General features: G+C 39.2%; 1 protein-coding gene across 1 annotated transcript in view; it reads right to left on the bottom strand.

Moving 5' to 3' along the window:
* The window catches only part of ITGA4 (integrin subunit alpha 4), a 91,622-nt gene that overhangs the window by 1,632 nt on the left and 74,935 nt on the right, over positions 1 to 15,055 (bottom strand). The window contains exons 17-27 of the mRNA XM_075283802.1: positions 14,729 to 14,805; positions 7,021 to 7,168; positions 6,335 to 6,433; positions 4,931 to 5,007; positions 4,654 to 4,743; positions 4,371 to 4,458; positions 4,144 to 4,251; positions 2,492 to 2,611; positions 1,919 to 2,038; positions 1,301 to 1,396; positions 780 to 899 (exon numbers count right to left, since the gene is read on the bottom strand). Coding sequence (XP_075139903.1) covers positions 780 to 899; positions 1,301 to 1,396; positions 1,919 to 2,038; positions 2,492 to 2,611; positions 4,144 to 4,251; positions 4,371 to 4,458; positions 4,654 to 4,743; positions 4,931 to 5,007; positions 6,335 to 6,433; positions 7,021 to 7,168; positions 14,729 to 14,805 — 1,143 coding nt within the window. The remainder of the gene's footprint in view (positions 1 to 779; positions 900 to 1,300; positions 1,397 to 1,918; positions 2,039 to 2,491; positions 2,612 to 4,143; positions 4,252 to 4,370; positions 4,459 to 4,653; positions 4,744 to 4,930; positions 5,008 to 6,334; positions 6,434 to 7,020; positions 7,169 to 14,728; positions 14,806 to 15,055) is intronic.

Below are 15,055 nucleotides of genomic sequence, written 5' to 3'. Positions count from 1 at the left end.
GGGGTTGGAAAACCTCTTTAGTAGTAGTTTTGTAGTTAAAGGCGTTAACCAGGATTATTTGCTTAGTTAGCCCTCTTAAAGGGTCTTCAGAAACAACCCCCTTCCAGAACATGGTTCTACTCCAGGTACTCCCTGATTTTACAAGGGGAGACCAAACTCAACCAAGAGTTTGTTTAGGCTTGCAAGAAAAGTGTTTGCTTAGAAAGATGGCTCCAGTCTGCCAAAACAATGGCCAGTCATACAAGGAGGGATGTAATTTTGATATATATAGGGTAATCCCTGATCATAAAGACAGCAATTGACTTTAATGGTGACACATCCTTGTGTGAGGACACCATCACTGCAGCAGCAGAAGAGATAAGGCCACATGAGAGTAGAAATGACAGAAGATCGGTGACATAACTATTCCATTTTTTATGTGTTGTTTTAAAAATAATTTCCATTCTGGTCCCCTGACACCCCAATTATTGCCTTTGCACAGCATAACATTGGGATCTGGAAGTCTTATTCTTAACTTTCTCCCACTAACACTTTAAGTCACATGGTCAACTCTGCTCTACTCTATGTAAAAGCAATTGGAGTAGAGCAGAGTCATTGATGTCTTATAGAACTGGAGTAGCAACAGGGGGCTGCGCACAGAGACACTAGCCCCTCCACTATGCTCTGCAATGTTAATAATTGGGGGGTACTCATCTATACGGTAAGCATGTTTTGTATTGACTGCACTGTACGTTTTGTCTCCCCACACAACCCCTTTGATGGTGAATCGAGTTTCTCACCTTCCATAAGACAAATGTCAAGAGTGCGAATAAGAAAAGGCCTAGACATAAGCTGATTCCAATGATGGTATATATGACATGACGTCTTGGTTTTTGATTGTGAACTGCTTCTAGGAGAACCTGCAGAAAAATAAAAAGTTACACGGTGAAGAAAGGATTATGTTTTACGTTGTATATCCAGACCACCTATTACTTCCCCACTTTACCCTCTTCCATTACATTTACTGGCTGGGCTTTAGGGATTACTGGATTTCAACAACCCAAATCCTTTCAGTTCTAACGGGAGATAATCCCCTGCCAGAGGAGAATGGCGGCCACTTAAAGGAACGCTCCCAGCCCGCCCATAAGACACTCCACGTCTTATAGACACTTTTCAAAACTGCCACAGCAGCGGTGTAGACAAAAAAACGTCTACAACCCATAATAAATTTAGTGCCTGCCATTTTTATTGCTGAAATATGTGACAAAATCTGGCAGTAAATCTCCCTCAATTTATCCATTTATATATTTGCATTTCTTACATGTGTTTTATGCTTCTGGTTGAGATAGATTATTTTAGGGCTTTCTTCAGACCTGACTTCTCCTGTTGTGATGAATTGTAGCGATGAAACACCTTCCTAAACATAAGAAAAAAAAAACCCTAAGATTATCAAGTCATAAAAAATAATGTAAAAGTATATCATTTAATTATATTATAATATTAAATATAATATAATAATAATTATATATAATATATAATTTAATTTAATATTTAAACTCGGCTCAATGTTTTCTGTAGTGCAGTACTGCAAATTACCTTTAGATGTCACTATTCTTGCTGTCAATGTAGTGACAGCAGTGACCCCTTCTGGTTGTAGGGATTAATACATGTTGAAGGTTACAGATTGCTAATTCCTACTTGTGGTCGCTTTGGTATATTTGTAAACCATTCTACAGTCTTATCAATGCAAATAAACCTGATAAAACTAAATAACTAAATACTAATAAACTTTAATTTCAAAAAAGATGATTTATCAACATATATATAGACATAATAGGCAAAAAATACATATCAGATTTCGGTCTAGTAAAGATACCGTACATCTGTACACTGGACCTGACCTGTAAGGATCCTTACTTCTATTACCATATTTACTTACAAGCTCTAGTAGGGCATGGTTCGTTTCGATCTTCATTTCCACAGTTGCTTCACTACCACTTTCCATGTCTCCAAATGTGCAGTCAATGTGTAGACAGGTTTCATCATCTTCAAAGCAGTACTGGGAATTGGACATGATATATGATGAAAGATTGCCCCTATATCACACGTCATACATGGTACTATGGGGCAGAGGGACGTCTTGGGGAGTTACAATGGCGGTATCATCACTTGGCTGTGTACTTGCTATATATAGTGTCTATGGGACTTAAATCTATATAGCAATATATTATTATTTAGAATTTATATGTTTGATATGGATTGAGATTTTTTGGTAATTTTCATGATACATCAATTCCCCTGTTTGTAATATTGAATGGTGGTGGGTTTTTGGTTATCAAGATATCGTGTAGGTTTATATTAGAATGGATCATGGTCAGACTCCATAGACAGGAGTGGCACTGATATCTACAGAGAATACTATTATTATTATTGTTTATTTATATAGCACCATTAATTCCATGGTGTTTTACATTTACTACAACATATGACAGCAATGGTCATCTGTACTTACCAAAGTCCTTGCCCCAGACCTTGTGAAGAAGGATATTAAATCGCCAAATATTGCTCTACCGTTTGACATTGAGTCACAAACGTCTGTGTGTGAAGAGTAACGGCAATTTCCTAAATTTGTCTGAAAAAAAAATTGCAAATCCATGTTTATGTGAACACGGCCATGAAGCTCTTCAGGGATCTTACTACAGACAGTTCACAAAACTGCAGCCAAAAACACTCCAAGATTAAATGGGTACATATGGTGCAGGTCTCCTAGGGATCCGAGACTGACTAACCACTGGCACATGTAATAGGTGAAAATCTGTATCTGTAGGATCTCTGGATACAATCAAAAAATTATTTTGCATGTACTGCATGAGCAGGGGTGTAACACTGAGCCCCATAGCAAACTTTTTACTTGGGAACAGCAGAACAATTATGCGTGCTGGGAGTTGTACCTTTACAACAGTTGGAGTGCGAAAGTTGACTACTAGAGATGAGTGAGTAGATTTCAATCCAGTAGGTATTTGATCGAATACTATGGTATTCGAAATACTCGTACTCGATCGAGTACCAATCGCTATTCGAATGGAAAAGTTTGATGCAGAACCAGCACTGATTGGCCGAATGCTATACAGTCGGCCAATCAACGCTGGTTCTTCTCCTACCTTTAGAAGTCTTCTCCATGCAGCTTCCCTGCAGCGTCTTCCGGCTCTGAATTCACTCTGCCAGGCATTGGGCCTGGGCAGAGCCGACTGCGCATGCCCGCGCTACAAGAAAATGGCCGCTTTGACTGTAAGCGGCCATTTTCTTGTAGTGCGGGCATGCGCAGTCGGCTCTGCCCAGGCCTGATGCCTGGCAGAGTAAATTCAGAGCTGGAAGATGCCGCGGGGATGCTGCACGGAGTAGACTTCTCGGAGGATCCAGCCCGACCCTCACTCGTGGACTTGGTAAGTGTAATTTGATCGAATGTTGCCTACCCCTGAAACAAGCATTTTCCCCCCATAGACTATAATAGGATTCAATATTCGATTCGAGTAGTCGAATATTGAGCGGCTACTCGAAATGAGTATCGAATATCGAACATTTTACTGTTCGCTCATCTCTATTGCCTACCCCTGTCCTACTGTTTTTGGGCCTCTTCAATGCCGTCACAGATGTGGGTAACGCCAACATTATTATGCATCGCGACGCCGGCATAACTCACGTGATTTCTGTGATGTCATTACAGAGGCTGAAGACTGCATGGAGTTGAACTGGAGAGGTAACACTGGTTTTTCTGTTCGCCCACCTACCCTGTGCCTGATGAGACCCCAAAGTATAATTCTAATAGTATTTGTTGGGGTTCACCTAACAAATACTCTTGCCACGGGTCGTGGCCTTATTTACCGATACCCCATCCTGCTCCCAGCCGCCACTGCTTCCTCTTCTTCCCTCCAAGGGGCCCCAGTGACATGATATGGGACGCACAGAGTGTCCTAGAGGGCAGAAGGGGAAGTGGAGATGGCCGTGAGCAGGATTGGTAAGTTAATAGGGCCATTACCTGCTGGGATTACTGTACATGAATGTTGTACTGTATATTGTGAATAGTCACTTCGTATAGACAGGTTGGTAGATAAGTTTAAACAGGAGTGCATTATTAGTATTATTATTAGTATTAATAAAGATTACCTTGACATCTAGAATATGAAACAGTCTGAAGTCCCTCGGAGCAAATATGTTGGGGATATTAATCTGAAATGTAGTGTTGGACACAAGACTTGGCCCAGCGTTGATCACCTTGAATACAACAGAAAATCCATTACCTAGATGTCATTGCATTCAACCTCCCAAAAACAGAACAGTCAAGTACAATGTTCATTCATCTCTGACATGTAATGGGAGAACGAGATCCTTACATTGAATGTATATTCTATGGTCTCTTTGATGCAAAGTTGTTCCTCGTCTTCAGGAGGTCCATACACAAATGATATCGGAGAGGAAAATCTAAAAACACAAAGAGAAGGCCATTGTGTCACATGTTGGACAAAAACAACTCTCTAGACTGAAATGGAAATTGTTCCTTTACGAAATATCTGAGAAACGTTCATTGTAGATACTACAAAGATTATTCACTATGACAGAGCACACAACAATGTAACACAATACAATGTTATGGCGCACAAAGGACTTGTAACTCACCCTGCAACATTGATATCCACTTCATATTTGGTCGGTATGGTGAATATGACTTCATTGTTCCATAAAGAGCCTTCATCCACTTCATTCTGACTGGTATCAATAAAGTAAAGAAGTATTATACTGGGGTTTATGGATAAAAATCCTCATCTACACAATAATGTATTAATCTAGGTCTCACAACTCCCCTGTACACATGCACGTGGGCTGAGCATAAAATACAGATATAGGTTAAGAGTATACCGTATATTAGTTCAGTATATACAATAATACCACTTACCAGCTCACAGTGACATTGACTATAAGATCTTCTGCTGTGCTAAGGGAACTTGTATCCAACAAGAAGGAAAACTCTTGCTGTGGGTATAAGAATGAAAGAGTGATTGGAATAAAGTGAATATATGAAGAATGTGCAGTATGTATATATATAAATCTATAAGTGGTAAACTAGGAACTAGACATGTACAGAGAATCTATCTTTCGTTCTGTAGATCAAAAGGGTCACCTGAAACAAACGGTTTCCCCTTGTGAATTGCTGCCTCTGGTGCCGAGATATCTTTTTTGTCAGTATGGAAATGAGCTTTTAGAGCACTGGGGGTGTTATTGTTACTCCAAAGAGGTCAGTGATAATGTCCTTATTGTTCCAATGAGATTATTTGCATATTGACAACACCAAAAAGAAAATGATATCTTAGGGATGGAGGGAACGATTCACAAGGGCAGAACACAGTTTGACTCAGGTGACCCTAACTTGTCTATCTGTGGGAAACAACATCACTTTAGATATGCCATGTACTGGGGTAGTCCTTCTCTAGCAGCGCAATGAGGATTCTGAGCATAGTTCTGGGGTCCTGGGTATCCCCTTATGGTGCCCAGATTTCTACCAAGATCAGAAGGTCTTTGTTTGTCTCTGGTTCTGGGTCAATCTCGGGCAATTGTTTCATATAGTAGAGTCCTACTTTGTTACTGAATGTTGAATACCAAAGGGAAGGGTAACACCAAGACTGGACCTCCTCTATCCTAGGACACCACAGTGTGTCTCTTTTGTACAGATGCCAATTGATCTCATTACTTTCCTTATTGGTTGGGGTAATGACTTTGTCGCAAGTTATAAGTGGTTAGATCCACTGGATTTTGGCATTGAGTAGCCCCCTGATACAAAGGTTTGGTTATGACTTCCACCCTCCAGAGGTTGCCTAGTATTTATATTTGAAAGGTCAATCCTGCAGATAATTGGTTTACATTGTAACAATCCTCATAATGATGTCTAAACATTTAGTGACTTTTAGCACAGAGATATTACTTGGATGCCACCAGTAATTTCATGGTTCATGCTCCGTATTCGCGGTATATCAGATTGGTGATACTCCTCCTCCCTCCCTGACACTCCAGGGTGTGATATTGCTATGTGTGACCAATTTACAAATTCACACACTGTTCCTATTGCCATTTTGAAGCAATTTGTCACCTCTTCATCTAAGAAAATGCTGAACATAGAGAATTGTGATGAAAACCCTACACTGCAAAACTACTCATGTTCTCCATCGATGAACACGAAGTGAAGCTCTGCTCATAGTCCTAGCAAATCCGACAGGTTTATCATGTTGAATAATGGATATCCAGACGCAGTTATTTCACCTTTCCGACCCCATATAACAAACATAGTTACCGACTTGTTACTTACTCTTGAGAAGGAGTCCACATACAGATGACCGATGTTACAGTCTAGTCTGGTCAGCTGATTTTCCTCGTCATTGACTGCGCAGTTTATCTGTTTCTCCAGCTGAATGTAAAAAAATAAATAAAATTATACCATACAGAAATAGAATTTGGGGAAATTCCTGCAGACTTATGCTTAGGTCACTCCAATAGGTTTAGGCAAACCTCCAAATAGTGACCTTTTAGAGACCGAGTACCCAAACTGCAACCCAAAACCCACTAATTTATCAGAAAGTGCCAACTCGACAATTTAACCTTAAACTGTGCACATCCAAAATTGTGACAGTTATCGAGAGTCTGTAATAATATCACTTGTCTGCTATAAATCAGATACTATGTGATAAAAATAGTGAAAGGACCCCACACAGTACAATCTGCTCCACAGTGGCGATACACAGTATAATTCGCTCCACATTGGAGCCCACACAGTGTAATCTGCTGCAAACTGGCTCCACACAGTCTAATCTGCTCCACAGTGGTGATACACAGTATAATTCGCTCCACATTGGAGCCCACACAGTGTAATCGGCTGCAAATTGGCTCCACACAGTCTAATCTGTTCCACAGATAGGTGCCTACAGAGAGGGCTCTGACTGCCATCACAGTGCTAGACCATAGTGTGTGGTTACTATATATGACATGGAGTATTACCAGATCCAGAACTTTGATGAAATAGATGCCTTTTGGTAGTCTCATGTGTAGAGTGGACTGGTAGGCATCATCCCCTCCGTTGTACAGCGACATATTCATCATTACAGTCTTCGTGCCTCCAACAACGAGATACGTTTTGCTTTCCGATCTGCAAATAATCACATATCAAGTGAGCAAAGGTTCTCTTTATTTCCAAAAAAATTAGGACACTGCAGATATGCATGATGAGAATTATTATTATTTTTTTTTTAAAGAAGGTTTTTAAAGGGGTTGACCTGCCAGCACTGCAGCCAGGGCCTGAAGGCCCAGGACAATCTATAATCTATCTAAATACAAAAATTGCAGCAGCACAAGTTAGCACCTGTTTACACCGCGATGTGCTGTCTGAATTTTCTTTTGTATATTCCAAAAAATGGGGTTGTATCTCCCTCCATAGGTGGACTAGTGCTCGTTTAATTGCACAGGTTCACTTAATTGGAATAGGGTATATATATATATATATATATATATATATATATATATATATATATATATATATATGTGTGTGTGTGTGTGTGTGTGTGTGTGTGTGTGTGTATTTTTCAATCCCCCATCTGTCTTAGGCATCATCTACGCTTCTATAGTGACACCAGGCCGGGTAATATCGCTTTAAATATTTTTTTGAAGTAAATAAAAAAACAGCAGGTTTTGGATGAAAGTGAAATACAGATGTATTTAATTCATTTTAATACAATAAAAAAAATCTGAAGAAAATCATGCAAATAAAAATGACATTTATAGAATGATCTGGCACAAAACCAAAACATTACTCATTGTACACCTTAGGGAGAGAAGCTGGCACAGACATCAGCAACAGAAGGTGAAAGCACTGCATAAACAGCAAGGATCCAAGACAACAGCAAATTAGAGAGAAACATATTGCTAGCACTGTAGCAATTAAATCGCAGATTTTTTTAGTCCTGGTGCTTATTTATATATATTTATTGCATTAAGCATTGTAGCTGAAAGTGGGAAAAATAACCTTTCAAATGAATAGGTTAGATTTACAGACAGGAACATATTTCTCTGTGAGACGTCTCTGAAGTTTGGATTACTTTTATAGTTGTGAATACACAGTATACCTGGCATAAAGTATACATGGCATATAGTATACCTGGCTTATAGATGGGTGATCTAGTATCACATCATATAGTATACCTGGCATATAGCATACATGGCATATAGATGGGTGATCTAGTATCACAGCATACGGTATACCTGGCATATACTGTAGTATACCTGGCATATAGTATACCTGGCTTATAGACGGGTGATCTAGTATCATATCATATAGTATACCTGGCATATAGTATACCTGGTTTATAGACGGGTGATCTAGTATCACATCATATAGTACACCTGGCATATGGTATTCCTGGATTATAGAGGGGTGATCTAGTATTACAGCATACAGTATACCTGGCATATAGTATACCTGGCATATAGACAGGTGTTTTAGTATCACATCATATAGTATACCTGGCATATAGTAGACCTGGCATATAGATGGGTGATCTAGTATCACAGTATACAGTATACCTGGCATATGGACGGGTGATCTAGTATCACAGCATACAGTATACCTGGCATATAGTATACCTGGCATATAGATGGGTGATCTAGTATCACAGTATATAGTATACCTGGCATATAGTATACCTGGCATATAGACAGGTGATCTTTAATACAGATATTGTATATCCAGATAATATATTCAATTAATGGACAGTGCGCATTGCAAAAGATTTGAACCCCCTACAAAAAATTGCGTATTATATTTGGACTGGTTGGTACTGAATGGATAAAAACTGTATATTTATTTTCTAACAAATCAATTAGTTTTTTCTTTCCATAAGTTTTTTCCGATTTTTTTATTTTTGTTTAAAGGGTTAAACACTTTCCTAACTCACATATACGTATATGCTATAGATAAAATGTATGTGGGAAACAAAGACAGAAATGACACAATATTGTATTTACTGGAATGCGTCTATCAACATTGCAAAGTATTCGTCTTTTTGCTAGTCTAACTGCAGGTCTCTCAGCACCTGCCGGTTCAGTCAATGCTTATAAAGCTGTAAAACAATATGTAATACCTAACTAGAACTAATTCTTTCTTATTTATCCCAGATTTGGTGACTTGTACTGGAAGCTTTTGGGTCACAAGGCAAAATCTGTAATGTGTTCCTACTTATTAGGTGCTATATGTAATACTAGTGTTTTCTTATTGTGTAGAGTGGCCTGTGGGCCCCCAGAGGATCCAGGGCCTAGTAGCAATTGCTAGCTGAACCCCTGCATTAGAAACCAGTGTAGAATAGGTTTATAGGCTGGACTTAATGGACTTTGTGCAACCTCAACAACTATGTTGCAATTTATCCTATGAAGTGATTCAGAACTGCACATTTAAAGGGATTGTCCCTTCATACCAAACCCTGACCATAGTGGATGCGTTTAAAGAGAATCTGTTAAATCTCTTGACTTGTCAGTTTTACTAAATATTCCACATAAAAAAAACACAAAAAATATTTTTCATAAAATTGCCTTATACATCATTATTCCTTCTAGAATTTTAAGAATGACTTGACAACTGGGTGTTATCATTTCCCCAAAGATCCAAAGACTTGTTTAGTAAATAGTTGCAAGGTTTGCCCCAAGAAGTGCACTGGGGTCATTTCAGATCCCACAGTATATTAAATGGAGGCCCAGAGGAGGTGTGAAAGAATAGTATACAGCCATACTCTCACCTCTCCTAGTCTGAATGGCGGCATGTGGTTCTCCTTCACAGGCGTTTGTGGTGTTCTTCCAGCCTCCTTGGTGATGTCAGCAGGACCCAATCACTGGCCTTAGCAGTCACATGGGATATGCTGACATTATCATGCCTGTGTCTAAGCCTCATGCCATTAGCATCATTTTTACATGTCAGCTTGTTGTACTATTGGGCCTGAGTAGACCCCAAGAGTATAATAATGATTCGTGGGTGGTGAACCCCCAAAAATCCTGGTTTCAGTCTAACCCTAGATTTTTGGAAAATTTCTAACAAACCCGTCATATTATAAATCGGTTTGCTCATGTCTAGTCCCTACACTGGCATCACTGACTGGGCATTGTCATATTGTGTAGGACACACCCAGATGTCAATGTATTCCTATATTTCTAGGAGTAATAACAGAGGAACCGCTCGATATAGAGACCTAAAACAGATGTTCCAAAATTGTTATGTCATAAAGAATACAATAGTTGCTACAACAGAGAAGTCTGGAGAATGGACAGGTCCTCTGCAAATGGGCCAAAGTGGCAGGTTCTTTGGGAACAAATCAGAGGAAACGCCTTCACCCCCATGTTTTCCAGGTATTGATATATCCTATTGATACGCCGTCACTTGGTACAATGAGAACCTGGAATTGAGTCTAAAAAGCCCAATGACATCCATCATCTGATACTCGCTATCACCCCTTCTGTTCAGCCATTCCACAGATATAAGCCCTGTTAGTGTTCTCCGCAGTGTACCCCCCTTGAATACTTTCAGATGATATATGAATAGATGGCTCTTTTAATATTCTAACTTTCTTCTCTCTATAAACGAAAAATCACATGAATTCCTCACAAGACATCAAAATGCAAATATGTTCTCTGGTGACCTACATAAAATGATTAAAAATAGTAAAATAGTCTAATCATCGGCTGAACCCATTCCTTGTATATTACTGCAGTTACTGCCCTGAATAATAAGACTGAACATTATTTTGTAAAGCTGCCATGCCAAATAAACATCTAATACAGAAATAGTCCTTCACTGCAGACTTGGTGCAAGATTATTCATGTAAAACAAGGTGATCAATCTGTACTCCATAATTCTCTAATCCAAAATTCCACCAGGCTGTGTAGTCTTATTCATTGTCCTTTAGGAGGTACATATGGGATGTCCTCTGCGTACGCTCAGGTCCCATACTGTGTCATCCTGTACATATTAGCACTGTCATGGAAATAGGGAAAAACTAGCTGGCAGGTTCCCTTGAAGTACTCCTTGAGAAAGCTAGCTTTGGTACTACTGTACGTTTTTTCATATAATTGGTTGCACTTTTTTTTCCCAATTGGGATGCATTTATAAAGTAGGAGTGATAGAGGAGGGGGGAGGGGAGGAGAAGAGAGCAGAGAGAAGGAGAGGGGAGGTGAATGTAATGTCCCGGTACTGCTCGTCCCATTCTCATCCGCATATCTCTATACAAGTAAGTCTCTGGGACAAATCTATATTTAAGGAGCCCATAGCTAGTCTGGCAGAATTTGAGCGTCTCCCGCTGTCAACACCCCTATTTCCTCTTCTACATACATGTACCCAGTTTGTTGAGGACTAACCCCCTGGATACAGGCCATGTTTACAAATATATCCAAGTTTAACTACCTAAGCAACTACTAGTTAAACTACCCAAAGTATTCCTGCTCCAAGCTCCATCACTTGCTTAACTGGACACTACCTGCAGGGATCACAGAATTGTATGTGAAGAATTACTCCATCTGTACATTTGTATTACTTCGTCCTGCTAGTAAAAAGAGCAATGACTACCCCCGAGACCTGGTGGTCTGTTGTCATTGTCAGGTACCACATGGGGGTGGGTACTCGGGGACATCAAAAAGGCTTTATGCACATTTGGGATCAAGGGCCTCTCTACAAGCTGGCCACATCTGACATAGTACCTATGACATCAGTCCTGGCCCTCCTGAATGTTACATGAAGAGTGGGAAGGGGAGGAGAGAAGAAAAGAGGGAAGGAGAGGAAATGGGGGGAAATGTGCAGAAGAGGAGAGGGGAGGAGAGGGGAGGGGAAGATTGGGAAGAGAAGGTAAAGGAAGGATATACCCCCAAAAGGCAATTCTTAGTAATAATGTATCACTGGAATATGTCATCATTTGCTGATTATGGATTTTCCACATAAAACATTTTTAGTGTATGGTAGCCAAGTGGGTGGTGACTTTCATGTAGTGTTACCACCCACTTGGCTAGTCTCCCAATGATGGCTAGAATTAAAGTGCCAGATATTCTGTTTTGGATGGACAGAAGGACATTTAGGATTTAGGATTTTCTGTATGTTCAGTACATGTTCTGAATCTCTAACAACATATCTTATCTCTGTGTCTGGCTATGATCTGATGATAACCATCTTCTGATACCAAACTATAGGGAATGGCTCATGATGTTCCCCACCATGGGGGCTCTTACAGTCATAAATCATCCTATGAAAATAATTATGATATCTCCCTAGGTTATAGTCTAGGCTTGGTGTTTGCTTTCCATGATTTATTTTATCCCAATGCAAGAACAAAGAAGGCGTGCGGTATTTATGATAAGCCTGGGGTAACATTTCTTTTTCAATTAAGTCTAATCCTTCTTCTGACTGGACACCATTAGTTGGCCGATGTTCTGCTGATAACGCAGTGATACAGGGCAAGTGTGAATGTGTGATCTCAATAAATAGCATATCGCTCCTCTACAGTCTCTGGAAATGTCAGCCTGTTAGCACTCGCTAATTGACTGATAAGCGCTACTGATGTAATTGCTTTCTATCTAGCAGCTTAGCCTTGTCCTCATTATTAATAGGCGAAATCCAATGCGCTAAACAATGTAACAATGTAACAAAGTCACGTCTATATATATATATATATATATATATATATATATATATATATTTATATATATATATACACACACACACACACACACACACACACACATTATATATAAGATATAGATAGATAGATAGATAGATAGATAGATAGATAGATAGATAGATAGATAGTCCAAAGCAGCACAGCAATACTTCCAAATTTTTGGTGAAAATCCACAAGGTAGATGGCTTCTTCCACCATAGACAAAACTAATAAAAAAACAGCAGCACTCCAAAGATCGAAGGTCTATTATGTCTTGATTCCAAGGTGACGTGTCCCAATAGCAACCTTTCTCGAACAACAACAAGGGACCACAGCAGCGATATATGGAGTATATAGAGACTCTGTGCGATTAATTTCAATTGATATACATTAAAACATAATTTATATAAATTTCATATATTCCAAGTGACATCATCAATAAGAACGCCCATCCTCCATTCAGTTCATCCTTCTGGGCAGTGGGAGGATCAACTCACACTGAGCTGAATGCAGTATGGGTGTATTTAGTGATGATAAAGCAGTGCTCAGTAATAGAAGAAACTTCCCCCTGTGCTCCAAGATCCTCATTTAAATAAAGAATAAAAGTACTTTTTCTATGCATCCCTGGGGCTCTGAAACATAAGAAAGGTATTGTTTTTATTCTGCTAACAGCATCTACTGCACTATGGGAGCAGTTAGCTGAGGGTAGTGAGAGACTGCCTTTATTTATGCCAATTTAATACAATGGTGTACTGCATAGATCTTTATTGCACAAAATCCACTTGGGGAGGTATTTGCTTAAATGGTTCCAAAGGCCACAGGGATAATGCACATCCCTAGTCCGCTATCCTGATCACGCCTGTGCTTAGTCCTTTATGTTTGGGATGTGTCCCTATGGATAGAACCAAATGTATGGTCTGCTTGACCTAGTTGTACGTATATATACACTAATGGGTCCCATTCCATGGGCAGGATCATGGGTATGGTCCATTCTGAAAAATATTTTTGTAATATTACCTGTTTTGTGGTAAGTGCATTAGGGTAATAATGGAGATATAATTGTCCTTTGTAATTATAATAGTGATCATCTCTTAAACTGATCATATATTAATTTCTATTTCCGTTATTGTTTTTTTACAGCAGTTAGAGTATATACATACTGTTGCAGAAATACTTTCCCATGAGTAACATGGATACCTATGGTCTGAGCACGCGTTTGCAAAATCGTATGGGCACACTATGGGATTACCCACTTACACATGGCTTCTGTGTGAGATTGGGATCTACTGCGCATGCGCAATGGATGCGCTCTGTCTTCACCATCGTTTCTGTATGAGCGCAAGTGCACTGTGTTTTAAACAAGAAGATGAAATTTGCTTTACAGCATATATATGAGTATTTAGGGGGTTTGTAACCATCTTCTAATATTATTGTTTATTTGCACCTTCACTTTACACCTGGATAATATATGTGACACGTGAATAGGATTGATCAATTACCCATTGGATACTCTTTTATGTATATTTGTACTTTATGAAATATAATCAGATTGTAACTAATGCACTTGATGTAGGCTAGTAATGTATTTTATGGATTTTGTGTATACATCTGACACTATGAATATATGACATTTATGTAAATTTCTGTGAATTATGTATTAATTGATATAAAGTGAAATGAATTGCACAAAGACTCTGTATACGCTGTATACTGCTGCGGTGGTATGCTATTGACAAGCTATTGACAAGCAGTAGTACATATAATGTAGAAACACAGCATCCAGCTGCAAGAATGGCCGGGAGAGGCAGAGGGAGAACATAGCTTATGAATACACTGGACTCATGAACTAAATTGCTGTTTTCTTTGATGGTGGCTATTGTCCACATAGCACAATATTTTTGTGCCATTTTGAGCCTGTTTCCATATGATATTGCACTTATGTTGTGTAGGGCAGCATAGTCTGATGATAGATCTGCTTTGAGCTGGAACCAGAAACAAGCAAAATAGATAACAATGGATTGACTCACCCTGGGAAGGAAACTTTTCCTGAGATCTGTAAATCCGCAGAGCAGTTTGGCAAGGCGCAGTATCTTGCAAAAGAAACCTGACAAGAATACATATAATACACAATTAATGATCAACTCAAAATAAACTGAAGGCCTCACTCTTCCTTGGGTTACCAACACACTGTGTATCACAACATTTTATAAAAGACACTAGACTTTCAATTCTTTTAGACCGGTTTGGTGCAATTTGTTGGTTGGTGTTAATTTGTCTAATTAAAAAATATATCCCACTCATTGACAACCAATTCTATCAAGGATCAGTACACCCTACTCACCTCACAAGCATGT

Source organism: Leptodactylus fuscus, chromosome 8 (genome assembly GCF_031893055.1).
Source record: "Leptodactylus fuscus isolate aLepFus1 chromosome 8, aLepFus1.hap2, whole genome shotgun sequence".
NCBI lineage: Eukaryota > Metazoa > Chordata > Amphibia > Anura > Leptodactylidae > Leptodactylus > Leptodactylus fuscus.
This window is presented reverse-complemented; position numbering and strand designations above follow the sequence as displayed.